Source organism: Brachypodium distachyon, chromosome 3, assembly GCF_000005505.3.
Source record: "Brachypodium distachyon strain Bd21 chromosome 3, Brachypodium_distachyon_v3.0, whole genome shotgun sequence".
Lineage (NCBI taxonomy): Eukaryota > Viridiplantae > Streptophyta > Magnoliopsida > Poales > Poaceae > Brachypodium > Brachypodium distachyon.
Window position 1 is genome coordinate 43,238,179 of NC_016133.3, and position 27,709 is coordinate 43,265,887.

At 48.1% G+C, this 27,709-nt stretch overlaps 4 protein-coding genes, 1 long non-coding RNA gene and 1 pseudogene across 6 annotated transcripts; 5 read left to right on the forward strand and 1 right to left on the reverse strand.

Moving 5' to 3' along the window:
* Nucleotides 1-61: 61 nt before the first annotated feature.
* On the forward strand, nt 62-2,373 carry LOC106865419 (UPF0481 protein At3g47200). The gene is made up of 2 exons (XM_014900994.2): nt 62-1,759; nt 2,084-2,373. Exon 1 carries the CDS (start codon nt 198-200, stop codon nt 1,740-1,742), a length of 1,545 nt encoding a protein of 514 aa, XP_014756480.1. The 5' UTR covers nt 62-197; the 3' UTR covers nt 1,743-1,759; nt 2,084-2,373.
* LOC112271618 lies at nt 1,744-2,437 on the reverse strand. The gene is made up of 2 exons (XR_002964930.1): nt 2,377-2,437; nt 1,744-2,223 (listed from the first exon to the last, which is right to left on the reverse strand). It is a non-coding gene; the product is annotated as an uncharacterized LOC112271618 (long non-coding RNA).
* Nucleotides 2,438-4,973: 2,536 nt separating this feature from the next.
* LOC100845204 (UPF0481 protein At3g47200) lies at nt 4,974-7,009 on the forward strand. The gene has a single exon (XM_014900996.2). It carries the CDS (start codon nt 5,325-5,327, stop codon nt 6,798-6,800), a length of 1,476 nt encoding a protein of 491 aa, XP_014756482.1. The 5' UTR covers nt 4,974-5,324; the 3' UTR covers nt 6,801-7,009.
* A 2,664-nt stretch (nt 7,010-9,673) lies between these two features.
* LOC100825025 (chitin elicitor receptor kinase 1) lies at nt 9,674-14,379 on the forward strand. The gene is made up of 11 exons (XM_010237046.3): nt 9,674-10,438; nt 10,947-10,983; nt 11,219-11,367; nt 11,837-12,036; nt 12,169-12,258; nt 12,457-12,550; nt 12,644-12,795; nt 12,863-12,954; nt 13,050-13,188; nt 13,716-13,814; nt 13,915-14,379. The coding sequence occupies exons 1-11, from the start codon at nt 9,766-9,768 to the stop codon at nt 14,077-14,079; spliced, it is 1,890 nt and encodes a 629-aa protein (XP_010235348.1). The 5' UTR covers nt 9,674-9,765; the 3' UTR covers nt 14,080-14,379.
* A 2,926-nt stretch (nt 14,380-17,305) lies between these two features.
* On the forward strand, nt 17,306-20,969 carry LOC100825330. Of its 2 annotated transcripts, none has more exons than XM_003574799.4 (5): nt 17,306-17,522; nt 18,804-19,618; nt 19,757-19,915; nt 20,145-20,412; nt 20,580-20,969. In XM_003574799.4, the coding sequence occupies exons 2-5, from the start codon at nt 18,815-18,817 to the stop codon at nt 20,612-20,614; spliced, it is 1,266 nt and encodes a 421-aa protein (XP_003574847.1). In that variant the 5' UTR covers nt 17,306-17,522; nt 18,804-18,814; the 3' UTR covers nt 20,615-20,969. The 2 variants fall into 2 exon arrangements, with proteins under 2 accessions (XP_003574847.1, XP_024316757.1); XM_024460989.1 differs by lacking the exon at nt 17,306-17,522 and adding an exon at nt 17,579-18,420.
* Nucleotides 20,970-23,853: 2,884 nt separating this feature from the next.
* Nucleotides 23,854-27,386, forward strand: LOC100845814 (annotated as a pseudogene).
* Nucleotides 27,387-27,709: the final 323 nt, after the last annotated feature.

Genomic DNA, 27,709 nt, shown 5'->3' on the forward strand with positions numbered 1-27,709 from the left:
TCCTTGGCATCTCTTGCCTATGGTCAAAGTTTTTCTCCCGGCACACGTTTCCAAGTCCGAGAAGGCGGCGCTTTAAAAAAGGTAGTCCTAGAAGGTGGCTCCGTTTCTCCCACGCAAGCTCCTCAGCTGTAAGCGGCACCTGATTAAACACCCCTGGTGCACGGACCTTGCCATTTTCCCCATGAGCTGCTTGGGCAATGGCAATGGGTGCTCCTCGGATGAACGGCACAGCCCATCCTCTCTCCGCCATAGCAGGGCACTGCAACGCCGAAGCGGACGAGGGCAGCATGGTCGTCGTGGCCAGCAAAGATGACAAGCATGCGGCTGAGGAGATGTCCGCGTCCATGCAGCAGCGGCTGGTTGAGAGCAGCACTGCCTCAACCGGCGTGGATGAGGAAGACACCGATGCTGTCGAGATGGCGGCGCGCATGCAGCGGCGGCTGGACGTGCTCCCGGGAAGGCCGCACGAGAGCGAGCCCTTCACTATCTTCCGTGTAGCGGGGCCCATGCGTGACCGCAACCGCCACCTCTATGAGCCGCAGATGGTTTCCATCGGACCCTTCCACCGCGGTGCTGCTCACCTCCGTGCCATAGAGGAGCACAAGTGGCGCTACCTCCGTGACCTCCTTTCTCGGAGCAGCGGCGATGGCGCTGCAACGCTCGCTTCCTATACTGAGGCCGCGCGGGTGCTGGAGCCCCGTGCACGCCGTCACTACACGGAGCCTACGGGCCACCTCTCGGCTCGAGACTTCGTCGAGATGCTCCTCCTTGACGGTTGCTTCATCATTGAGTTCTTCCTCAAGGGCGAGGACCGTGCTAGCGACGCGCTCATCGATGCCGCCTGGGCCATGCAGAACGTGTCCAACGATCTCTTACTCCTTGAGAACCAACTCCCCTTCTTCGTCCTCGAGTGCTTCTATGGCCTCGCCACTGGCGGCCTCGGCCGTGACCACCTCGTCACTAACCTCCTCGCCAAGTACCTCACCGTTGAGACCCCACAAGACGCGGCCACGGCCAAGCCTCCCGACGGTGAGATCCACCACATTCTCCACCTCTACTACCACTGGTTCCTGCCGACGGAGGATGTTGCTCCCGCTGCCGACAACAACCAAGAAGCAGAGGACAAGGCGTTTGATGAGTGGCTGGCAAAGCCAATGGACGAGCGGGTGCCATGGCTACTGCCCTCGGCGTCCGACCTAAAAGACGCCGGTGTCACGTTCCGAGCCAAGAAATCCCCTCGGAGCCTCGTCGACGTGACCTTCCGTCCCGGCGATGGCGTGCTGGAGATCCCTGCTGTGGAGAGCTACACGAACCGGGCGGCCTTCGCCAACCTGCTGGCGTACGAGCAGAGCCGGGGCCGGTGGGAGCTGCAGCGGCTGATGAGCTACGTGGTGCTAATGGCGTCGGTGGTGCGGAACGGGCGGCGCGACGTGGAGATCCTGCAGCGGGCTGGGGTGTTCGTCAAGGGCGACGAGGAGACGGCGGCGTTCTACGCGCACCTTGGCGAGCTGCTGGGCGGGGCGGCAACGGCATGGGGCCCGGCGCACGACGACTACTACACCGACCTGTTCCGAGACGTGAGGGAGCACTGTGGCCGGAGCTGGAACCGGCACCGCGCCGTGCTCGCGCACGACTACTTCAGCAACCCGTGGACTACCATGTCCGCCGCTGCGGCCGTGCTGCTGCTCGTCCTCACCGTCGTGCAGACGGTGTACACTGTACTGCCCTACTACCACTCGTAGGTGTGAAATACTTACAAGTAAGTAAATCGGATATACTTTAGATACAAATACAAATAAGGTTTTGACATTAGTCAACTGTACCCGAGTGGTACTCTGCTATTTTGTCATTTTTGGCCCAATATATCATGTGCTGACCTCATCGGACAATGATCCAACGTGCTTGGACAAGAATGAAGCTCACACCTGGTGTCCTGGATGCCCTTAAATCCAAACATCTTAACTTAGCATTTTGAGTTGTTTGTGAGCCACTATTGTCCTGAGAATTTCTTACTTCCCAACCATACAATGGAAATTGACATCTGTTACTTTGTCTCAATCGAAATGTATTATCGCTTTCTTAGGGATCAAGTTGAAGCTGCTGAATTTTCAATCTTTTTGACCTACTCAGTGGCATCTCTTGCCAATGGTCAAAGATTTATCTCCTGGCACATGTTTCCAAGCCCTGGAAGGTGGCTCCGGTGCTCCCACGCAGTCTCCTCAGCTGCAACTTGCAAGATCTTCTTTCTTAGTACCACAATTGGATATTGATGGGTCCGTTGTATGGAAAACAAATTTTTTTTTACGAGAAGTGCGGAAGAAACCCAAGATAATACCTACTACATGTAAGTAATGAGAGGGATTATGAGCATCATACCCTCGTAGACCATAAAGCGTTACGACAACGGGATCGTTGTTGGCGTAGTGCTATTTTCGATGAGATCGATCTCAGTGCCGAACGTACGGCACCTCCTTGGTATCCACACGTACGGCTTGATGTCATCTCCTCCTTCTTGATCCAACAAGACGAGGAGGAGAGGTTGACGAGATCCCGGCAGCACGACGGCGTGGTGTAGAATATGGTGGAGAGCTCCGCGGACAGGGCTTCACCGTGCGCGTGAGAGGAGGAGGTTAGGGAGAGGAGCAGGGTTTATCCAAGGGCAGCCCCTCCCCTCCTTATATAGGGGATAAGGCTGGCGACAAGGCTGGTAGAGGAGACAATCTGCTCTTTCTTTCCTTACCTCTCAAGAAATAGGTAAGTAATCCCTATAGAAATTAACTTGCCTCAATTTCGCTCCTTTCCTTTTCCTTAGATGTGGCCGGCCAGGGAAAGAGGAGTCCCGGGAGGACTCCCTCCCTTTCCCACGTGCCTCTCCACGTACGTGGTGTTCAACCACGTACGGTGGAGTTTCTGCCTCCCCTTTCCCCTTTCCTCTAATTAATTAGATCTCTCTAATTAATTACTACAGAGGCCCAATTAAATTCTCAGGAATAATCCGGAACATTTCAGAACCTTCCGAGAACTTCTGGAACCTTCTAGAATATTTTTGGTCAATACCGGAAAATATCCTGAACTTTTCCGAAACAGCTTTCTCATATATAATTCTTTATCTCCGGACCATTCCGAAGCTTCTCGTGATGTCCTGGATCCCATCCTGGACTCCGAATCAATATTCGATATCACCATCTATTTATCTCATCAAACCCTAGCGACATTAAGCGTTAAGTGTGTGACCCTACGGGTTCGAGAACATGTGGACATGACCGAGACACCTCTCTGATCAATAACCAATAGCGGGGCCTGGATATCCATAATGGCTCCCACATATTCCACTCTGAAGCTACAAAGATAGTTATTAAATCGTTAGCACCACATAAAAACATTCCCCCTAGAGTAGCTGTTAATACGAATAACAGAAACTCTGTTATAGCCATTTCTGTACATTCAATGTACTCTACGGATAGAGGAATACATAAAGTTGAACATAATAAAATGAGAAATTGAAAGATTTCGTTGAAATTGTTCGTTTGGAAATTTCCCGAAAAGCTAATTATAGGTTCTTCTCTCCATCGGAACAATAGGGCCGTTATGCTTATTACTAAACTTGTTGAAGAGATGAAATAGAACCAAGGTCTATCTTTTTGATCAAAGGTTGAATCGATCATCAGAAGAAGAATTAGGCCAAAAATTAGGATACATTCTGGGAAAATGAAACTTCCATGGAAGAGAAGCAAATGAAGCGCTTTCATAAAAATTCTCGTAGAATCGAGAATGAAGTTTTCATTCTGTACATGCCAGATCATGAATTAGTAACTGCATCCAATCTCCGAAAAGTCCCGATTGTTTCTATTTTTGGAATGGCATATTTACGGAATCCCCATGAATAGGATCAAACCTTATTCCATTTCCATAAGATTCTTCTTTCTTATTCTTAAGCAAGCCCTCGAGAGGGCTTAGTTGATCATGATTTTTGTTTTCTCTTTCTTTTCCTTTTTGTTTGTTTCGAGAAAGATATCGTCCGAACCAAATCGAGGCAAACTCTGAATACTAGATATGACCCCAAAATAACAGGGGTCAAGGTCGGCCAGTGAGACGATGGGGGATAAGCTTCATCGTCGAGAGGGAAACAGCCCGGATCAGATCTCATCGGTTGAACCACTATGTCGAGGATTCAATTAATCCGGTATCCAATTCTCTTTGTTTTGCGATATATTACTTGCCCGAGATTTGATCGTCGGTATCACCATACCTAGTTAAATCTCATTACCGGCAAGTTCTTTTTACTTGTACCGCAACATAATATCCCCGTGACTAAACACATTAGTCACATGCTTGCAAGCTCATTAGGATGTTATATTACCGAGAGGGCCCAGAGATATCTCTCCGTCACATGGAGTGACAAATCCCAGTCTTGATCCATACAACCCAAAAAGCACCTTCCGAGATACCTTAAGAACACCTTTATGATCATCCAGTTACGAGATGACGATTGATGTCCACAAAGTATTCTTCTGGTACTAGGGAGTGGCATGATCTCATGGTCTAAGAAAATGATACTTGACACAATAAAAGCATTAGCAATTTAAACTTAAGTGACACGATCAAAAGCTATGCTTAGGTTTGGGTCTGTTCATCACATCATTCTCCTAATGATATGACCTCGTTAATAAATGACAACACATGTCTATGGTTAGGAAACCTTAACCATCTTTTAATCAACGAGCTAATCTAGTAGAGGCGTATTAGGGACACGGTATTTGTTTATTTATCCACACATGTATTTAGTTTTCTATTAATACAATTATAGCATGGATAATAAACATTTATCAAGAACAAAAAAATATAATAATAACATATTTATTATTGCCTATAGGGCATATTTCCAACAGATATATACCCAAGCATGTGTCATACCGATTAAAAGGAACCCTAAACGGGTCAGAACCAGTTACAAATCTCAAAGTTAGCCGGTATCCTTCCATTCAGTCTCTATAACCCGTGGATCCCAACAGATTAGCATTTCGCCAGGAATTGAAGCTCCTTGAGTGCCGATAGAATGAAGGATCCCGGCTGGAGTGTCCTTCTCGACTACTGCTCGTCATCGAAGACGACTCGGTTCATATGCTTCAAGTCTTTCAGATGGAACAAAAAAACAAAGTGGAGCAAGTTGCAAACTTCTTTGGATTGGAGCAAGCTGTGGCCATGACCAATCCGTGAGAGCAGCAACATGAGATCCAAGCAGCCAAACCTCTGTAGAGACGCTTTATTAACCCCAGCTGGAGCACGGATCTACCTTGTCATTTCCCCCACGAACTGCTTGGGCAATGGCAATGGATGCTCCTCGTATGAACCACCCTCTGGAAGCTGCCGGAGCGGACGAGAGCAGCACCATCGTGGCCAGCAACGACGACAAGCGCACGGTAGAGGAGAGCGGCGAGCTGGACGAGGAAGACGCCGATGCCAACGCCGTCGAGATGGCGGCGCGCATGCAGTGGCGCCTTGACGCGCTCCCGGGGAGGCCGCACGAGAGCGAGCCGTTCACCGTGTTCCGCGTGACGGGCCCCATGCGCGACCGCAACCGCCACCTCTACGAGCCGCAGGTGGTCTCCATCGGGCCCTTCCATCGTGGCACGGCCCGCCTCCGCGCCATGGAGGAGCACAAGTGGCGCTACCTCCGCGACCTCCTCGCCCGGAGCAGCGGCGGTGGCGCCGCAACGCTTGCATCCTACACTCGGGCCGCGCAGGCCCTCGAGCCCCGTGCCCGCCGTCACTACGCTGAACCCACAGACTACCTCTCGGCCCGGGACTTCGCCGAGATGCTCCTCCTCGACGGCTGCTTCATCATCGAGTTCTTCCTCAAGGGCAAGGACCGCGCTGCTGAAGCGCTCATTGACGCTGCCTGGGTCATTCAGAGCGTGTGCAACGACCTTTTCCTCCTTGAGAACCAGCTCCCCTTCTTCGTCCTCGAGCACTTCTATGGCCTAGCCACCGGTGTCCTCGGCGGTGACGACCTTGTCATAGGCCTCCTCGCCAATTACATCACCATCGAGACCCCACAGGAACTCGCCACCGCGAAGCCCCCCGATGGTGAGATCCACCACCTGCTCCACCTCTACTATCACTGGTTCCTGCCGACGGAGGACGCCACTCTCACCGGCGACAACAATAGGGAAGCAGAGGACAAAGCATACAAAGAGTGGATGGCGAAGCCGATGGATGAGCGAGTGCCATGGCTACTCCCCTCAGCGTCCGAGCTGCAGGATGCTGGCATAACATTCCGCGCCAAGAAATCCCCCCGAAGCCTCGTCGACGTGACCTTCTGCGCCCGCGACGGCGTGATGGAGATCCCCGCCGTGGAGAGCTACACGAACCGGGTGTTGTTCGCCAACCTACTTGCATACGAGCAAAGCCGTGGCCGGTGGGCGCTGCAGCGGCTGATGAGCTACGTGACTCTCATGGCGTCGGTGGCGCGGGACGGGCGACGCGACGTGGACATCATGCAGCGGGCTGGCGTGTTCGTCAAGGGTGACGAGGAGACGGCGACGTTCTACGCGCACCTCGCCGTGCTGCTGGGCGGGACGACAGAGGCGCGCGGGCCGGCGCATGACAATTGCTACACCGACCTGTTCCGGGACGTGAGGGAGCACTGTGGCCGGAGTTGGAACCGGCACCGCGCCGTGCTCGCGCATGACTACTTCAGCAACCCGTGGACGAGCATGTCCGCCGCCGCCGCCGTGCTGCTGCTCGTTCTCACCGTCGTGCAGACGGTGTACACCGTGCTGCCCTACTACGACTCGTAGGGGTGAAATCGGATCGGATACTACCCACCCGGATGACTGACCGGCTGAAAGTATTCGATGATAAATTGATATTTACTTGATAATTAAGGTCACGGGTATAGGTATTTTTATTTCGATACAGATACAAATATAATATGGTTTGGGCACTGTTCAAATGTATCCAAGAATATCCAGAAATTGGTCCAATAGTACTCCGCTGTTTTGTAATTTTTTTTGCGCAATATATCATGTTGTTTGAAAAATGATCCAACGTGCTTGCACAAGAGTGAAGCTCGTTCGAATCAGGGTTGTTAATAAGAGACAAACGAAATAAGGCAGAGATATAGCACTCCGTATTATGAGTAATATTCTACGGAGTACTTAGGATATTGTTGTTTTTCTTGGTGTAAGTTGTATTCGAGTATATGTATATTTTTTTTTACTCCAGTTAGACATACGCAATCCTATAGATATTCATCTCCTGTATGACCAACATAATTCGAGTACGTAACTACGTAAGTACGTATTCATATCTGGACACTACCGTCACGACTGGATAAAACATGAATGAAAACAATACTCTATCCGTCCCAAAACAAGTGACTTGCATTTGTATAGATTCTTATGCAAATTTACATTATTTATTTTGAGACGGAGGAAGTATAATTCGATCAATCCTCCCGCAGCTCATTTCTTTCCACCGATGGCGACCGATCCCTAATAAAACGTTCCATTTTTGCTTACCCTAACATGTAGTACTCGTAAAAAATTCAAAGGTCAAAGTGTACGTTCGAGTCGTCGCAGGAAAAAAAAAGGGTGTACATTTGAGGAGTACATAGGCATCGGCAGATAAAATAAAGCACAACATTTTCAATATCGCTGACTTGACAAAACCCAGATCACCTCCATGTCGCCCATTGGCACAACTAATAAGTTACAAGCAATCTCTATTCCATAAGCCAAGAGAAATGGACTAGAAATGCCCAATTAATTAAGCTAAGTTAATCACCGAAACGGCCGCCGCCCAGCTTTGCTTCCTTCCAGGTGGTAGCTAAGCTAGTTCCTCAGCAGCACAACCGGCCGGCAGCCCCTCAAGTCCAGAAAGTGAGGTCACCGGAGGGGTGTATATACATAGCGCGCTCATCACGGCGATGATCTACACACATTTGGGGAGTTGGGGTTGAATTGCATGTGCCAAATGTCTCATACGTACTCCCTCTAATCCGAATTTGTTGATGCAGCTACTTCACAAAAACTCACTCCCTTCCTCCGGACGTCGCGTCAAGCTTTTCGGATCGGAGGAAGTATATTCCAACTAATGTAGGCACGACCATTCAAAAAAATAATTAAGGATTGCCAGCATCACCATTGGTGTTTTCTTTCCTGTCAAAAATAAAATAAACTTCGCAAAAAATAGAAAAAATCTTCTTCCCACCTTTGCCACCTCGTAAGGCTCGTAGTTACTCCATCTGTTTTGTAATATTTATACATTTGGGATTGTTCTAAGTCAAACTTTATCAACTCTGATCAATTTTGGAAAAAAATACCAACAATGTAAAATCAAACAAATGCATTTTTAAAACATATTAGATAATATTCCTAACGGTATTAGTTTTTTTTTAGAAAACAGGGAGCACCTCCCCGTCCCATCTATTATAGATGAAGCCCTCAGGCCAAGATTCACAAAAGTTTCCAGCTATATATAACAAGCTCAATACTCCTACATGTACGTAATGGAGGGAGTATTTCCCAAAACAAGGGAAGAACCTTCCCTCGTAAACCTCGCTAAGAAAAAGCGTTTGCATTGAGTTGGGCCAAAACAGAGAAAGTTAAAGAGTAAGAACATTACACTCACTCCGTTTCTTTTTATAAGATGTTGCGTTAATATCAAGGCGAAGTATCCGGTGAAAACCACCTCTACGGTGCAAACTGTGAAAACTCCATCGAAAAGATTTCAAAAAATTCTTAAAAAAATCACATATGTTAGAAAAGTGATGTTTTATATATGTGTAAAATTTCAAGTCCAAACTCAATTTCATTTGGTAGCAGCGAAAAAAACAAATTTTGCATGAATAGTGGTCTTTTAGTGTTTGACACTATTCATTGTAATTTTCTCTTTTTAATTCCTTTCAAATGTTTTTGATTTTGAACTTGAAATTTTGCAGGTTTGTAGAACATCGCACTCCCAACATATGGTATTTTTGTAGAGTTTTTTGAAACTTTTAAACATGGTTTTTATGAAATTTGCATGGTTTGCACCGAATGAGTATTTTCACCGGATACTTCGCCTAATATCAAATAAGTACACCACGATGATATATATCATGAATGGTTTAGTAAAACTAGATAGAGTTTTACATGTGGATAAAATCTTCTATAAAATCTACTCCCTTCAATCCATACTAATTAAGTGTCTTAAATTTAGTACAAAGCTAGTACAATTTTGTACTAAACCTCCGACACTTATTATGAATCAGAGTAAGTACATCAAAACTTCAGAATATTTAATCTAGAAACAGATTTAGAAGATCTTACTGTACAAAACACGGAGGGAGTATTGCTCAGAATTCAGAAAGTCCTACGGCATAGTCATCCCGTTTTTAGTTTACAATCTTGTGAACTCCACCTACACTACGCGGATTAGCGCATAAACTAATTTAATTATTTAACCCACAAGCGATTAGTATAAGCGCCACGGACATTCCCCCCACGGAACACAACATCAAGATTCGTACGTTTCTCTTTTCCGTCCTTCTCTTTTGAGCCGTAGCAGCCGCCCCAGCCTGTTCTGCGACCACGTGTCCTCCTCTCATTGGCTCCGAAGCCGCTCACTGCCCCACCTGTCATCCAAACGCCCCGCCCCGAGTCAAACTCACTCGCCGCGTCTTCTTCTTCCCTTCTCCATGATTCCATCCCCTTCTCCCCCTCTTGAATGATTCCAAGCTCAAGCTCCCGCCCCTAGGGTTCCGCGCCGGCGCCGCCGCCGATGGAACCTCCTCTCCTCCTCCTCCCCCTCCCGCTAGTGCTGCTGCTTCTTCTCGTGGGCGCGCGCGCGGCGGCGGCGGCGGGGGACGGCTGCAGCGTGGGCTCCGGCTGCGACCTCGCACTCGGCTCCTACCTCATCTCGCAGAACGAGAACGTGACCTACATCGCGGAGACGCTCTTCGGCATCTCCAACTACCGCCTCCTCATCCCCTACAACCCGGGGAGCCGCAACCTGGACTTCATCCCGGCGGGGGGCCGCGTCAACGTCACCTTCTCCTGCCGCTGCCAGTCGCTCCCGTCCTCCCCGTCCTCCACCTTCCTCGCCAGCTCCGTCCCCTACCGCGTCTCCACGGGCGACACCTACCTCGGCATCGCAAACCACTACAACAACCTCACCACGGAGGCCTGGCTGCAGGCCACCAACGCGTACCCGGCCAACAACATCCCCGACTCCGGCACCGTCAACGTCAACGTCAACTGCTCCTGCGGCGACCCCGACGTGTCCAAGGAATACGGACTGTTCTTGACGTATCCGCTCGGGCCCAACGAGACGCTCGCCTCCGTCGCGCCCAAGTATGACTTCGCGTCGCCCGACAAGATTGCCCTGCTCAGGAAGTATAATCCCGGGATGGACGCCGTCACGGGGCGCGGCCTCGTGTATATCCCCGTCCCAGGTGAGCTCTCCCGTATGCTCCCTAGTGCTGCTGCTGCTGCTTATTTTGAATTGTGGGGGTTTCGGTTCAGTTTTAGCTTGGTTTAGCTGAAATGGAGGAATATTGGGGAATAATTACTACTGTGGGTAAGTCTAGTATGCAGTTCCGTGCTCAATTCTAGATGGTGTCCAGTTTAGCCTCGATTGTAGAATGTGTACATTGATCTGGACCATTATGTTATTGTGTTTGCAAGTAGATTTCACTTGAACTCTGGTTGTGTCACTCCAGTGTTACTGATTCCATGTTTTGTGTGTGGCAATTCTACATGCATGTTAGCCTGAAATATTTGCGGGCTCAAACTACCATTTGATGATTCTATGTGGTTACACACTTCGTGGGTGCCATTTTAGAGGCTTAACTCAATTGACTGCATAGTTTTCCCCCAACAAAACAGTTGACGCCAATCATGTGTCCTGTAGGATTGGTCACATCTTGCTAAACATTCTACTCTGCTTGTTTGATTTTCCAGATCCCAATGGAAGTTACCGCCCTCTAAAGTCATCAGGGTAAGATCTGTTGATAGTCTTATCCACTGTAAATGCATTACTGTTGGCCGCCCTATGTTTATTCCCGCGCAGTCATGCTGATAAGTATCCTCATCTTGTGCAGTACAGACAGCTTCTGTCATCTTGCAATCCAATTGTTGCTCTGCGTTTAAGGTTTATGGAAAGAAAAAATGGATGTTGTTTCTTCTTGTGAGAGAACTACGATGTTTATTCATGTTCAATTCTCTGCACCAGGAAATGGAACTTCCACTGGAGCAATAGCAGGAGGTGTTGTGGCTGGTGTAGTTGCACTAGTTGTCGGTGTCTTGTTTTTCTTGTTTTATAGACGAAGAAAGGCAAAACAGGCCGCCCTGCTTGCATCATCTGAAGATTCTCTTCGACTAGGTAACGATAACTTTCTACGAATATCTGTCAATGTCTCTGGACCCTGCAACATGGAGTTAATTCTTTTAACTTCCTTTGTACAAAAGCAGTTGCATGTCCTGATTCCACTACTGCAAATTAATTTGTCCTTTGAATCTTTGATCTCAACAATGTTTCGCTACAAGGATATGGGTGCATTTGAGTGGTTTGAACATTGAGTCCTCATAGTCTGAATGCTTGTCTGAGCTCTGAGAGAAATCATATTGATCTTTATGGACCTGGAAATATTGCGGAGTAGTTTAGGAGCTTTACGTCTAACCAAGGAGCTATATTTGGGACCTATAAGCACACTTTTGGAGCATAGAGCAAGTTAGAGAACTTTGAATAATGATTCCAGTGTCCCCTTCTTTCTGTTTCCCTGAGCAGTCCTTCACAATATAACAGAATGCAGCTTCTGCTATTTCTGAATTATTATTCATTTTTATTCTAGGCAGTGCAGTATCCATGGAAAAAGTGACACCATCAACCACTCAAACTGATGGCACTTCATCAGCTGCTGGCATTACAGTTGACAAATCAGTGGAGTTCTCGTATGAGGAACTTTTTAATGCTACAGAGGGCTTTAACATCATTCATAAAATTGGGCAAGGTGGATTCGGCGCTGTCTATTATGCTGAGCTTAGAGGCGAGGTTAGCTCAACATTTTTTTCAGTTGCATTTCACAAACCCACATGCAACAAACATGTACTTTGTGTGGAACTGGTACTTATGATATGTTTTCATTTGAAATGACTTCTTTCTCTTGCGTGATCCACTTTCCAGAAAGCGGCCATAAAAAAAATGGATATGCAGGCTACTCATGAGTTCCTTGCTGAGTTGAAGGTTTTGACTCATGTTCATCATCTGAATCTGGTTTGTGATTCTTTGATGTTTTTGTAACAAAATAATATAGACTTTTTAATGGGATAATAATTTATATTTCCTTCTTTGTTATAAAAATAATATAGATTTCCTAGGAGGGATAATCTTGTTATTTCCCACTATTTTTTATTATGCTAGTGTAAGTGTGTAACTTTTCTACTGCCATTTTTAACGTTCAATTTCATGCAGGTCCGCTTGATTGGTTATTGCACAGAGAGTTCTTTGTTCCTTGTATATGAATTTATCGAGAATGGCAACTTAAGCCAGCATTTGCGTGGAACTGGTAATGTGTTGCCTCTCAGTTGATCTGGCTATGTATGCCTTTTCTCTTGCTGTCTTGCTTCCTGCAAATTAATCTGCCAATACATATGTGTAGGTTATGAGCCTCTGTCTTGGGCAGAAAGGGTTCAAATAGCACTGGATTCAGCAAGAGGTCTTGAGTACATTCATGAGCATACTGTTCCAGTGTACATACATAGGGACATCAAATCTGCAAACATATTGATAGACAAGAATTCACGCGCAAAGGTAGGGATAGTTCATGTTTTCTAATGTTCTGTTCATTCTTCACGTAATAATCATATGTACCTTCCAGGTTGCAGATTTTGGTTTGACAAAGCTTACAGAAGTTGGTGGTGCGTCGTTGCAAACACGTGTTGTTGGTACATTCGGTTACATGCCACCAGAGTATGTGCCCTGGACATCTATTGGTCGTTGTGCCAAGTGGCAAGTACCCCTGATTTGTGATGACTGCTGACATCCATGGAAAATGATTTTTGCAGATACGCTCGATACGGTGATGTTTCTCCCAAGGTTGATGTCTATGCCTTTGGTGTTGTGCTGTATGAACTAATTTCAGCCAAAGATGCCATTGTCAGATCAACTGAATCTAGTAGCGATTCAAAGGGGTTGGTTTATCTGGTAATTGTGCCGCTCAGCTAAATCGCTACTTTCTTCTCTCATGCTTCACAGGACTGCTTAGAGTACATGTTTTCCGTGTCAATATCTACTTGTTTACTTCCTTATTTTTTTTGCGAGAAGTTTACTTCTTTATTACATCTGTTAGTAGCGATTCAAAGGGGTTGGTTTATCTGGTAATTGTGCTGCTCAGCTAAATCGCTACTTTCTTCTCTCATGCTTCACAGAACTGCTTAGAGTACCTGTTTCCCGTGTCAATGTCCTCGTTTTCTTCTTCTTTTATTACATCTGTTAGTTCCAGAACTCTGAAAACTAACTAACAAGGGTGTTGAGCTCATCATCTGCCATTAATACTCCGCACAAAACTAGCTAATCAGACAGTAGACAACTGAGCATAATTTGTTGTTCTATGAAAATATGTGCCACTTACGCTTTCAAAGCCGCATAGAGGCTTTGGATCTGATGGGTTCTAGCTGAAGTTCCTTCTCCTCCTGCTTGGCATCCACGACTTACCTTACTGAAACCTGCAGTTTGAGGAGGCTCTCGCGGCACCAGACCCAAAGGAAGGCCTCCGGAAGCTGATCGATCCGAAACTAGGAGACGAGTATCCCATCGACGCCATTCTCAAGGTTAGCACTCCTACTTGGTAGTAACTCGCAGCAATGCCATCGCGCTGCTATGCCAGGACACAAAGAAAACCCATCTCATCTTTTTGTGTCTCTGCTTCAGATGACGCACCTGGCGAACGCGTGCACGCAGGAGGACCCGAAGCTGCGGCCGACGATGCGGTCCGTGGTGGTGGCGCTCATGACGCTGTCTTCCACCAGCGAGTTCTGGGACATGAACTCCCTCTACGAGAACCCCGGCCTGGCCAGCCTCATGGCCGGGAGATGATCATCCTGCAAGATACTTGCCGCCTGGCTGGCAATTGTACATCATCGATCGAATCCATTTTTTCCACTTCTTTCCTTCCCTACCATCTCATCTGCCTCTCGCTTCTCGGCACTAGTATGCGAATTCCTGCGCAGCGAGTTATATATATGTGTAACCGTAATGTTGTTTTTTCCTTTGTAGCGGAAATAGGCTCTCCGCTTATGTAGATAGATAGATGTATCATGTATACAATTCAGCTCTGTCACGCACACTTTGACAAAGGATGCGTCGATTCTTCAATTTATGTCTCTCATGTGAAAATTACCGTTTTTATTTATTTATTTATTTCTAGCGTGTGCTCTCATTTGATTAAAACTATATCAAAGTTGTCAAAACTAATTAGAAGAAAAAAACAATCAGGCCAGGGATGTAACGGATATGCGGGCAAACCTGCAAGGTTGAAATCCAACCATATGAAGAACCTCGCCGTGAGTTTCGTGTCCTGCAAATGCAAAACACATGGCACATATGGGCGCACTGTCGTTTGATGATAAGACGAGACGTTTGCATGTTGTACGACGCGCCCGTATCCACCAACAACTTCTAAAGCTTCTAGATGTCCCAAAAAAGGTGGTGTGTGTCCTTGGTACGATATAGGGAGAAGAAAACGTTTTTGTTCTGTCGTGGGAACGTACACGGCTGAGTCTGACACGAGAGGCAAGCCGACAGACGAGGTGTGGTTGGAGGTAGAGAATACCTGTTGTTGCAAAATCTGGCACGTTGCCAATCAATCACCGGCCGGAGACGTACGAAGCGCATGCACGGATGACAGTGTTCAAAGTGTGCAGTGGCCTTGTGCAATGAAGCTTTGCACTAAAATCACGATAAGTATTTAAAAATGAAAGAAGTATTTAAGAAAAGAAAAAGAAAGAAGTGCCAAATCGCCGAGTGTTAACACGGTGTTGCGGGCCATAAAAGTGGAGAGTTTGGCTTGGGCCGCGGCCAGACTATTTGGAGGCTGTGGGTTTTCACAGTGGAATGTAAGTGAGTAGTCGTGTACTTTTGCCTACGGTCCTTGTAACCGCATCGCGGTATTTTTCTTCAATATATGATTGCACCCGCTTGGGTGTATTTTAGAAAAAAAAAATCATCTTCTCCTTAGTTGATTAGTAATCTGTACTTCTTAACTAGCTGCATGCATCTAAATCGACGAGTGATCGATGATGATGATGATGATGATGATGATGATAGTAGTTAAGTAGAGAATAGCGTGCCAGGGACTCATAGTTTTAACACGTGGAGGTTTTGAGACAGCAATCAAACATGTTGACACGATATATAAATCCGTACTCAGTTCCGTCCGTATTAAATTTTGTTACCCAAGAAAAATCATGGACAAAGGGAATCATAATTATCAGTGGGGGCTGCTAGGGGGTGCGCGCGCATTTTTTGGCATACAGAGTGCCCCCGACAGAGCATGCACGAGTGGTCCCGAGTTTCCTTGAGGACGCGGCTAGAGTGATAGTGCGCAATAAAAACTCGTGGTCCCCATGTATGAAAGCGACAACAGACCGGTACGTCCCAGGATGCTTCTATTTTTCGTCCCCCATCTCGTGACCCTCCTGCTTCCCATCACTGGACCCCCTAACCTGCCAACTATTTCTTCCTTCTTCTACAGGCATCTTCCTCCTACCTCCAGCCTCCGCCATGAAAACAAAGAAGGAATCAAATCTATCTCTAGAGAAAAAGGAGTAGAAATTACATCAAACTAGAGATAGCAACTGACCCAAGAAAAAAACATCAGTTCCAAGCAGATCAACCTATAGTCGAGAAAAACAAGATTCTCCATTTACATGCTGTCTACCTCAACTTTGGATGTAAAAAAATTTCTAAAATACAACATGCTTTGAATGATGCTGTACCAAAAGTTACTTTGTCTAAAGAGTAAGGATCCAAAAGTTACTTTGTGTAAAGAACTAATCATCTTAAAATCACTTTGTCTAAGGAGACATCATCCGAAAGTTTCATCGTACTTCCATAGTTACATCTAAAATATCATAAAAGTAATTCTAAAAATTAAAACTACATCCAACGGAATCTAAGTAACTCACATATGTTGAAACTACATCCAGCAGAATCTAAAAGTAACGCTTTACCTCAAATTTACATTCGAAAAGACAATAACGATTCTGAGTAGGAAGAATAACAAAGCGATCATCTCATAATAGACGAATAGACAGTACAGAGTAGCAAATTCGCAGAACAAACACGAAAAACTCTATGAATCATCGTAGCCGTGACCAGCACCAACCCAGAACACAGACGGAGAAGGATGCCACCGCCGCCGCTTCAGGGGTCGCCCCCTCGACGGTGAAGGCGCAGGGCCTGCTGCTCTCTGCGGCTGGAAGGGGAGCCAGCGCTACGTCTGGTGGAGACGAGCCCTCCGGCTTCCACCGTGGCCGCGCCGACGAGCAGACCATGCCCCGACAGCGGCGTTCAAGCTCTCAGCGCGGGGGGGGGGGGAGGGGGGGAGAGAGGAGGAAGGAGGGACACCAGCATCTCCGTGCCGCAGATCCAGCGGCGCGTGGCCGCGCCGAAGAGCGGACCAGGCCATTGGCGCTCGAGATCTAAGCCGGGGATGGGGTGGGGGGACGGGATGGGCGGGCGGGCGGGGTGAGGAGCAGGAGAGAAGAGGAAGGAGGGGTGCTCGAGGGGAGGAGGAGCTCGTCTCCACAGGGCACGGGGTGAACAGTAGGAGAGAGAGAGGAAGAAGCTCGGGGAAGAAGAGAGATAGGAGAGACCGAGTGACTGGATAAGGTTTCAGAATGTCACACAGTGAGCACCGCACGCGCCCACAAAATGCGCGGACGCAGAAAAGATTTGGCGTTATCAGTAAGCATTGTTGAAAATAAATCCGGTGGTTTGCCATATAAACCACCCTGTGATGAACAGAGAGACTCTGATGGCCTGATCCACGACCAAAGCCATGACCGCCAATATGGCACTATCAAGTAGTATACCCGTAAACAGTCGGTAATACTCCTACTACTACTGGTGCTTCGTGTACCACCACCTCAGGTTCAGATGTCGACACATGATAAAGAAGAGAATTCAGTCCATAGCTAAGCTTCCTTGGATTGCAACCGTATCTATCCAAATTTGACACCTTAACTCCTTGTTAGGCCTCTCGCCCGGTCGCCCCCATGCTGCTGCTTCTAGAAAGAAAGCCTGGCAAATCCGTGTGAATGAACAATAAAATCTGGGAGGCCCTATTTCCATACTTCCATATACAGACAGCCTCCCCCATCCTGGGGCAACGCAAGCGCTGGCGTAACCCCCGCCGCGTGGCTCGCCGCCGGCCTTATAAAAGCCTGTAAATCACGCACGGTCTGCAGCACTCCGGACTTCTTTACCCGCAGCTCAGCGCCTCACCCCCCTTCTCGTCTTGGTCCCTGGACTCTGAGGTACGCTCGCTCGCTTCCCCCTCCAACTTCTAATCCATGTTCTTGTTCCCTCTGCCCGTTAGCACGAATCCATCTCAGTCCAGGCTACAGATTTTGAGTTTTTGACTGGCTGTTTTGGTTCGTTGCGGTCGATTCCGCCCCCGTTAAGATCGATCGCTCATTCAGATCACCGTGCCCTTTTGATTTTATTGTTTTGGATGTTTCTTGCTTGTTGTGGACGACGGTCAAACGCCAGTTAGTTAGTTAGGTTCCTCTGTAGTCTGTAGTCTGTATCTGCAAACATCCAATCCAATATCTTGGTTCTCTCCTCTTTTGGGCGGACTCGCCGCTGGGCCTCCCTCCCTCCTCACAGTGTTCTGTTTAGCCTTCAGAGTTCAGAGGAAGCAGAGTCTTTTCTTTGGTCATATTTAGTTTGTTTTTCTTTCTTTTCCCCATTTCTGTACGATGATTTCTGCGTGGCCAATACCAATCAGTTCTTAGTGATGCTTACTTTGAAAGAATGAAAGTACTATATAGGCAATGTGTCAATCGTGCCAGCTTTTCAGAAAATATATTACTCCGTAGTAGCATAGTAAACTGGCATAGGGGAAGCTGCCACGGAGTTGCTGCTGCTAATTGTTATATGCTTGCCTTTGTGCAAGCGCTTGGATTTTCTCTTCAACTTGCTGAGTCTGTGGACGCCATGTGGATGCTGTCTTTTTCTCAACTTGTTAGTACTGCAAAGTCTTACGTATCTACTATTCTACTTGCTCTTTTTGCTGGTGGACGGAATATATACTGCAGTACATACTTGGGACTGAATGAATGCTTTTAAAGTCTGCATATAAAATATATGGATGGATGTTGAGCGGTTTTGGAGTTGCTGCTAACTGTTGCCATCGTAGTGATCATGAGTCGGGTGAGCAAAATTTATGTGCGCGCACTTTTAATGCTCTTACAAGGGAAGTTGTGTCTGAGTTCAAGCAGATAGATATGCTTACAGTTCACAGTTATGCTCGCAATTTAAGTATGATCACAATTTACATCAGGCCAGGTAAAAAAATTAGACCAGAAGAGACAGACAAATTACTCGTCAAGTATGAGTAACTCAAGATATTGTGATCCAAGTATAAAGATTAGGCCTGATGATGCCATACATATAGCCAATAAATCTGTTATGTTTCTTTGTGAGAGATCAATCTGATATGTTGTTTCTGAGCCAATGAAACTGTTCTGTTGTTTCTCAACTATTTTGGCTCAATTTTATTTGCCTATTCTCTGATGGATGCTCAACTTTTGCAGCTGGTAGCAAGATGAAGATGGCTGTGTTTGTCGTGCTGCTCATTTCGCTCTTATCCGGTATACCCTCTGAAGCTCTGAACGTGAGAGGCCATCTGCTGAAATCAAAGACGTTCCGTTCTCCGGCGTTCTCATTGGGCCCTGGATCAGTCTCAAACAAGTACTACCATGATATTGACTTCCCCCGAGGCCACATTGCTCTCAAGAGCTTTGATGCGGAGGTCGTCGACGAGGATGGCGTGCCTATCCCGCTCCATGAGACTTACCTGCATCACTGGGTTGCAGAACCGTACTATGCTCTCAAGAACATTGGTGAGGCTGATGAGAAGAAGGCTCCGGCGATGATGGCTAGGAATGATGGAGTGTGCAAGACCACACTAGGCCAGTACTTCGGGCTCGGCTCCGAGACTCGCCACACTGCCACATGGGTCCCTGATCCTTATGGAATAGAGAGTGGGAATCCGAAGAAGGTCCCTGAAGGCTATGAGGAGAAATGGATGCTCAATATTCACGCCATCGACACGAGGGGCGTGGCTGACAAGCCTTCCTGCACCGAGTGCAAGTGCGATTTCTACAACGTCACGGTCGATGAGTACGGGCGAACGATCTCAAAGAACTATACTGGTGGGTTGTACTGCTGCTATGACCAGACTCAGTGTCAGCTCAAGGAAGGGTTCAATGGCGAGGTGCGGAAGCTGTTCTTGCAGTACACCGTGACGTGGCTCGACTGGACTGACGCGGTGCTGCCTGTCAAGATTTACATATTTGACGTCACTGATACCGCCATGCTCGATGGAAATGCCGACCATTCTTGCAAGGTATGCAAATAGAACTTAACATAAAACAGACTTCTTCAGATATTAGAGAGCTTCTGTACTGCTTCAAGTACTGCCCAAAACCTGAAAGGCTGAACCGTTTAATATATGTTGGTTTGACTTAACCCATTTATGTTGCAGGTTGAGTATCAAGTCGAGGAGTGCAGCCCAGAAGAACGAGCCAACAATGTGTGCACCCATGTTAAGACTGCTAAAGCGGTCTTACCGCGTGGAGGAGATATCGTGTTCGGTGTTGCGCACCAGCACTCTGGTGGAAGCGGTGCTTCTTTGCATGGTCAGGTAATGTATAAGGGAAAAAAAAATACTTAGTACTAAACTCTTACCTATGCTGCTTATGCACCTACTCGATTTTAGTTGGAGGTTTACGAGGGAAAACACTGAATACTACATCTGTTAACTTCACATAATCTGAATCAATGGGGCCTTTTATGATGTCCAAATGGTACGATCACTAGATGTTCTAGCAAAGGAGGAGCCTAACTTCTGAGGTTTTACAACTTAATCGCAGGATGGGCGCCTTCTATGTGAATCGCTTCCGACCTACGGCACAGGAAAGGAGGCAGGGAACGAGGCGAACTACATCGTCGGCATGTCGACTTGCTACCCGAAGCCAGGATCCGTCAAGGTCAGCGACGGTGAGGTTCTGACCCAGGTCTCCAACTACAGCAGCGACCGCCAGCACACTGGCGTCATGGGCCTGTTCTACATCCTTGTCGCCGAGCCGCAGCAGCAGACAGCTCCCGAGCCAGCCCTGTGCTTCAGTTTCCCAGTTCCATGTCAGTTCCCTAAAAACTTCACCATGCTTCTCAGTTCTCACTCTTCTTGCAATCAAGTTTATTTAGAACATAACACTGGACTACTACCTTGCTGTCTCTGATCTGAAAACTGCTAGTAGTTTGCATGAGAATCTTAACCCCTTCTTACTTGTTTTCTGAATTTGCAGGGTGCTTACCGGCATGGATGTCCAGCAACATGTGAAGAGTAGATCATCGTCTATCTTCTTCCCTAATGTAGTGCAATACAATGAACAAGATTAGCTGGGTTTCTGTCATAGCTGATATACAGCAGCAGTTCAGTGAGTTGCAGGTTGTGTCATTATAGGTTTGATGAACCATCAGTTTTTCTTGGCCCCTGTAGTGTAGTAATTACAGTACTACTGTACTAGCATATGAAGCTGAGTTGTATGAGTTCATCATTAGCAGAAGCCAGAAGGGAAACCAGTCACCTGATAGTGCTAGACACAGGCTCTCCAGAACCAAATGTACTACAATCTCTCTTGTACAAATACATTTGCAGTTTTATAATAATAATAACTGGTATAATTCTGCAGAAATTCAAGAGAGATAGAGGATACTATATTATTCCTACTACGTGCTCTGAAAATGACACTCAGCCTTAGCATGCAAGCTTCTACTAACACACCGTCATCCCACACGTAACCATCTCACAATGACGTGAGGAGAAATGAGACTTGGCACAGTTTTGAGTTTTCTATGCTGCTTTTTTTTTTTGCTTGAGGGAGAAGAACAAGCATCAGTACCGAATAGAGTCAGCGGCCGAGGCATCTCCACTGGGGATTCTTCTTCGCGGAGCAGATCTCCGGCCGGCGTTCGCGTTCTTGGATTGGGAACTGGGATCGGGATTTACTCAAGGATTTACCTTTTTACTTTAGAGCCTCGGGAGAAGAAGACGAGGAGCAGGGGATGTGTGTCCTGTGTTCTACTGGCCTACTACGCTGAGCTTTATCCGGCCCATATCAATCGGGCCGTGGACAAATTAATTCAGAAGGCCGTGCCGCACTTGACGGCGAGTAAATTGCACAAAACCACCGCATTTCAGTTACGAAAACCATCGGTTTTGCTAATTTTCGCGCAGAATCACGAGTTAATTGCGCAGAACCACCACATTTGAGACCGTTGTTACGAAAACCACCGGTTTTGCAAATTTTCACGCAGACCACCGCAATTCAGTGAAGTTGTTGCACATAGCACTGATTCTGTCGTTTGGGCCATATAAACGTGTTTCTGACTGACCGGGCCCACATGTCAGGTTGATCGGGCGGACGCCATCCGTTAGTGTCGTTTAAACCGAGCCGGACTCATCTTCTCGCGCATCTCCGGCAACATGGGCTTCCTTTGCATGCTCAGCAGGGCCGGCGGCTTCACTAGCTGGCAGGACAGGCGACCACGCACCACACCTTTAGAAGAAGCAACCGGCGGCGGTGCATGCGCTGTTGCTTGCCGGCCACTACTTGCAGCTTGATGTGCTGCTGTTTGCCTGCTTGCTTGTTGTGCTGCTGCTTGCATGCTTGCTTGCTCGCTGTGCTGCTGCTGCTTGCCGGCCGCTGACCCCTGTTGCTGCTTTGGCACCTGCTGCTCGCTGAGCGCACGCGTCTCCCCCGCCTCCCCTCGATCCAGCACGCCAGCGTGCCGAGCTCAGCCGTGCGCGCCTGCACGCTGCCCTGCGCCTGCCCGTGCGTCACCATGAACTGCTGCTCGCCCGCGCTTGATTCCGGCTGGATACAGGTCAAGGTGGCAGACTGGGGAGCCGAGGTGGGCTGAGGAAGGGACGAGTTGGCGGCGGCGGCGCCCACAACACCAGAGGACGTCCCGCCGGAGCTCCACCCAAAGTTGTGGTCCAAGCCGCGGGAGGGCCGTCTGGTAACTCACGGGAGGTGCAGGAGGTCACGAAGGCCTTCTTCACTGCAGGGCGTCGGTGAATCGAGGCGGGTGATGGCGAATTCTGGTGGGAAGCAGCAAATTGAGGCGGCGGCGGCCCCCTCTCGTCCAGCGGCGAAGTGCTCGCCGGCCCAAATTCAGGACGGGGAGGGAGCTCGTGGGTGCGGCGGCTCCACGCAGCTGCTCACCGGAGACAAATCAAAGAAAGAGAGGGAAGAGAGAGCTTCATGGCGACGAGCTCCTGAGTCTCCTTCTTGCTCATGAGCTTGGCGACGAGCAAGACGAAGAAGAGCACGAGGAGATAAACAGAGAGAGGAGAGGAGATGGCGCTGACGGACGGCCATAACGCCAGGTCCTATCTGGTCAACCTGACATGTGGGCTCGGTCGGTCAGGAACACGTTTATACGTCCCAGACAAAAGAATCAGTGCTATGTGCAACAGATTCACTGAATTGCGGTGGTTCTGCGCGAAAATTAGCAAATCCGGTGATTTCTGCAAAAACTGTCTCAAATGTGGTGGTTCTACGCAATTTACTCTAGAACCACCGCAATTAGTGAAGTTGTTGCACATAGCACTGATTCTGTCGTTTGCGACGTATAAGCGCGTTTCTGACCGACCGGGCTCACATGTCACGTTGCCCGGGCCAAGCCCGGCGTTACGCCTCCGTTAGCCAGGTATGCACAAGCCTTTCTCCCCTCCCACCGACTGCAGGCCCCACCATCATCCTCCTCCTCCTATTCCTGCATCCGCCCGCGCTTGCCTTCGCTGGTCCGCCGCCGCGCGCCTTCGCTGCATCCCCCTGCGCTGCCGCCGCCGCTGCTCCGTAGACGCCCGCCTTCGCTGTAGCCCCCCCCCCCCCCCCCACTGCCCTAGCCTCCCCGCGCCCCGCCCCAGCTCCGCCGTCGCGAGACCCCGCTCCGCGCGCCGCCGCCCCTGCTGCCTGCCCCCGCGCGCGCCGCCCCAGCTTCGCCGTTGCGCGCTCTCCGCTCCGCGCGCCGCTGCTGGCGCGCCGCCGCTGTTGCAGGTAGCCGCGCGCGCCGCCCTTGCTTCCCCGCGTGCCGCCCCAGCTCCGCTGTCGCGAGCGCCCCGCTCGGCGCGCCGACGCGCTGCCGCCGCCGCTGCCTGCAGCCGCGCGCCCCGCCCTTTCTCGCCCGTGCCGCCGCGAGCGCCCTGCTCCGCGCGCCGTCCCTGCCGCCGCGCGCGGCGCCGCTGCTTGGTTGCGAGAGAAGAGAGACAGCAGGGAGGAAGAGAAGGGGGCGGGGAGCTATCCGCTGCTGCTTGCCCCGACGGCATCTCAGAGCTGCGCGCACTGGAGCTGTCCACGCGGCTGCTCGCCGGAGACAAAGAAGAGAGAGGGAGTAATCCAAGCGGCACTCAGAGACGGCGTTAACATCAGTTCGGCCCGGTCAACCTGACATGTGGTCTCGGTCTGTCAGAAACGCGCTTATATGCCGCAATCGACAGAATTAGTGCTATGTGCAACAACTTCACCGAATTGCGGTTGTTCTGCGCGAAAATTTCGTAATAATTAGCAGCAGATGGACTACTTCATGGAGAGCGGGGAGCCGTGGCAAACACCCGAGTCCGACGCCCCTTTGCTCGTGGAACGCCTGACGGCGGAAGACCGGGCCAAGTATTCGCAGGAGTACATCGACCGCTTGGCAGCGATAGACGCGCTCCGCGAAGCTAACAAGGTCGGGATGCTCGCGCTGGAGGAGAGGCTCCGCAAGGAGCGGCAGGGCTCCTGGACCAGTACTACGCCAAGGGGTACGCCGAGTACGAGGTCGATCAAGATGCTGATGAGGAGGAGGAGGAGGAAGAGCCGGCGGTTCCGAGGGCTTTGCGTCCTAGCCGTAGAAGGCTCCGGCGAGGTCTCGTGAGGCGGACAGGAGGCCGAGGAACCAAGAGGCTCAATTGAAGAAATAAGTTGAGATTGTCTTCTATGTATCCTCCATCCAACCTGACCTTATGTCAGGTGCTAGTTGAACAATAATCTATCACCATGATAGAACACAATAAGTACTGTACTTAGGTTCAAAATCATGTTTTTTCTGTCCATTGTTGATTTATACACTTGGCATATCCTGCTCGATTGGATTTAAGGTAGGAATCTATAATTGATGAGATGATTCACTTCAGATTTTCCTTCAAAGGGCTTTAAGATTTACTTGTGTTTAAGATTGCCTTTTCGCCTTCCTGAAATTGTCTTGATACGGTTAGTCAATTTTTTTTTTCATATAGCAGACTGGTAAGTGGGCCGCTACTGCTTGCAAACATTGTCCTGAGTAACGTTGTAGAAATTAGCAGTAGATACCATCTATACTATGCACCATTGCTAACCTCTTGAGATTATCCCCCATATATTGACTACCTGATCAACCGTGTAGCATATTAGCAGTCTAGCAGTAAGTAACAGCTATATTGTACATCAGTTATTGCTGCCCCTTGAGATTTGTCCCCTCAAATTAGTTGGTTTTGCTGGTATAGTAGGCTGTCTAGACCCCAAGCATCTGTAGTTTAGTAGGAACAGAGGCTTACTTACTTAGAGTGGCGACTTTGTTCCCTTTCCAGGTCATACTTCTCGTGTAGCAAGTATATCCATATTCCTTGCTTTCTTCATCGACAAGCTTAAAATTAATAAGTCGGGTAAAGAACACTACCCTATATAATGGTTGATTTATCAGCAAATTGATCTGTAGATCTATCCGTAGCAAAAGCCGTATAAAAGAATGTTAGGATAATTTCTTATGCTCTTCATTACTCTACTCGGGTAGATGAGGATGCAGATTCAATCCGCGACAATCAGATGCCTAAACTTGAGTAACTTGTGTGCATCTAGAAACATTTCTGGTAAAACCACATACTACTTTCTTCAGTTAATTGAATAATATGTTGACCTTTTAAGGATATATTTTGGTATATTTTGTGTTTTGATGATACATAAGATTTCTTTTCAGGAGTTGTCAGTTTGATATGTTATTTCATATAGGCAGCTTTCTTTGAAAAGGCTAAGGTTCTTCTCAAGTTCTCATGTCATATCTATGCACTATTTCTATGTGAATGGCTCCTCAACATGTAGGAATTACTGAAAAGTGCCGATCACTATAGCAGCTGCTTTTTTTCCAGTTTAAGGAGATAGACCATACATATCCGTTGTAGTCTCATACCCATGTTACAAATTACAGTTCCACAGAATAGCAAGGAGAAAACTGAACCAAAATGATTACAGAGAGCCAAAACAATAGCCAGTGTCCAATAAAACATCGGATCTCCAATAATCCCACAGCAGCCCCTGAATGATAGCTTACCTTTTACAGCACTAGCAGGGGTCCAGGACTACCAGCGATCTTCATCGCGAGTGGCAATCCCTGATCCTTATGGAATAGAGAGTGGCAATCCGGAAAAGGTCCCTGAAGGTTATGAGGAGAAGTGGGTGCTCAATATCCACGCCATCGACACAAGGGGCGTGGTCGACAAGCCTGCCTGCACCGAGTGCAAGTGCGACCTCTGCAACATCACGGTCGATGAGTACGGGCGAACGATCTCGAAGAACTACACTGGTGGGTTGTACTGCTGCTATGACCAGACTCAGTGTCAGCTCAAGGAAGGGTTCAATGGCGAGGTGTGGAAGCTGTTCTTGGAGTACACCGTGACGTGGCTCGACTGGACTGACGCAGTGCTGCCTGTCAAGATTTACATATTTGACGTCACTGATACCACCCTGCTTGATGAAAATGCCGATCATTCTTGCAAGGTACTCCCTCCGTTTCATAAAGATTGGCACGTCCTTGGACTAGACCTAGTTTAAAACCGTGCCAATCTTTGTGGAACGAAGGGAGTATGCAAATAGAACTTCACATAAAACAGACTTCTTCAGATATTTGAGAGCTTCTGTATTGCTTCAAGTACTGAACTGTTTAATAGGTTGGTTTATGACTTAACCCGTTTATGTTGCAGGTTGAGTATCAAGTCGAGGAGTGCAGCCCAGAAGAACGAGCCAACAATGTGTGCACCCATGTTAAGACTGCTAAAGCGGTCGCGTTGCGCACCAGCACTCTGGTGGAAGCGGTGCTTCTTTGCATGGTCAGGTAATGTACAAGGGGAACATATCCACTACTCCTACTAAATTCTTACCTATTTTGCTTATGCACCTACTCAATTGTTGAAGGTTTGAAGGGGAAAACACTGAATACTACATATCTTTTAACTTCACACAATCTGAATTAATGGAACCTTCTGTCATGTCTAAATGGGAGCCTAACTTCTGATGGGCATAACTAAATCACAGGACGGGCGCCTTCTATGTGAATCGCTTCCGACCTACGGCACGGGGAAGGAGGCAGGGAATGAGGCAAACTACGTCGTCGGCATGTCGACTTGCTACCCGAAGCCAGGATCCGTCAAGGTCAGCGACGGCGAGGTTCTGACCCAGGTCTCCAACTACAGCAGCGATCGCCAGCACACTGGCGTCATGGGCCTGTTCTACATCCTCGTCGCCGAGCCGCAGCAGCAGACGGCTCCCGAGCCAGCCCTGTGCTTCAGTTTCCCAGTTCCTTGTCAGTTCCCTAAAAACTTCACCATGTTACTCACTCATCTTGCAATGAAGTTTCTTCAGAACATAATACTACTACCTTTGCTGTCTCTGAACTCTGAAAACTACTAGTAGTTTGCATGAGAATCTTAATAACCCCTTCTTACTTACTCCTTGTTTTCTGCATTTGCAGGGTGCTTACCGGCATGGATGTCCAGCAACATGTGAAGAGTAGATCATCGTCTATCTTCTTCCATAATGTAGTGCAATACAATGAACAAGATTAGCTGGGTTTCTGCCATAGCTGATATACAGCAGCAGTTCAGTGAGTTGCAGGTTGTGTCATTTTAGGTTTGATGAATATGTATCATCAGTTTTTCTTGGCCCCTGTAGTGTAATTACAGTACTACTGTACTAGCATATGAAGCTGAGTTGCATGAGTTCATCACACAGGCTGCCCAGAATCAGATGTACTACAAATCTCTCTTGTACAAATACCTTTGCAGTTCTGTACAATAATAATAATATTTGCTGGTATAATTCCTTGCGTACGGTTGCAAAGATAATTTACACGCCAAATGCAGACATTCAATGGAGACAGAGGATACTATATTATTCCTGCTAGTCTGTGCTTTGAAAGAATCCAGATATGAAAATGACACTGAGCCTTAACATGCAAGCTAGTACTACTAACACACCGTCATCCCATATGTAACCATCTCACAGTGACGTAATGACAAAGGAAACTCAGCCAAGTTTTGAGTTTTCTATTTGTATCTGTTTGAAGCAGACAAACACACAATCTTTCAGCATCGAATCCAGTCAAGTCAGCTCAGCTTGTCAGGATTTTGAGGTAAAACTCA

Bases quoted from the DNA above. Each gene is read 5' to 3' on its own strand.
- LOC100825330 (XM_024460989.1), top strand. From the start codon at position 18,327: ATGCTTTTAAAGTCTGCATATAAAATATATGGATGGATGTTGAGCGGT. The intron at 19,619-19,756 runs GTATGCAAATAG...TTTATGTTGCAG, and splicing joins ATGCCGACCATTCTTGCAAG to GTTGAGTATCAAGTCGAGGA. The intron at 20,413-20,579 runs GTCAGTTCCCTA...CTGAATTTGCAG, and splicing joins CTTCAGTTTCCCAGTTCCAT to GGTGCTTACCGGCATGGATG.
- LOC106865419 (XM_014900994.2), top strand. From the start codon at position 198: ATGGCAATGGGTGCTCCTCGGATGAACGGCACAGCCCATCCTCTCTCC.
- LOC100825025 (XM_010237046.3), top strand. From the start codon at position 9,766: ATGGAACCTCCTCTCCTCCTCCTCCCCCTCCCGCTAGTGCTGCTGCTT. The intron at 10,984-11,218 runs GTAAGATCTGTT...CTCTGCACCAGG, and splicing joins CGCCCTCTAAAGTCATCAGG to AAATGGAACTTCCACTGGAG. The intron at 11,368-11,836 runs GTAACGATAACT...TTTTTATTCTAG, and splicing joins TGAAGATTCTCTTCGACTAG to GCAGTGCAGTATCCATGGAA.
- LOC100845204 (XM_014900996.2), top strand. From the start codon at position 5,325: ATGGCAATGGATGCTCCTCGTATGAACCACCCTCTGGAAGCTGCCGGA.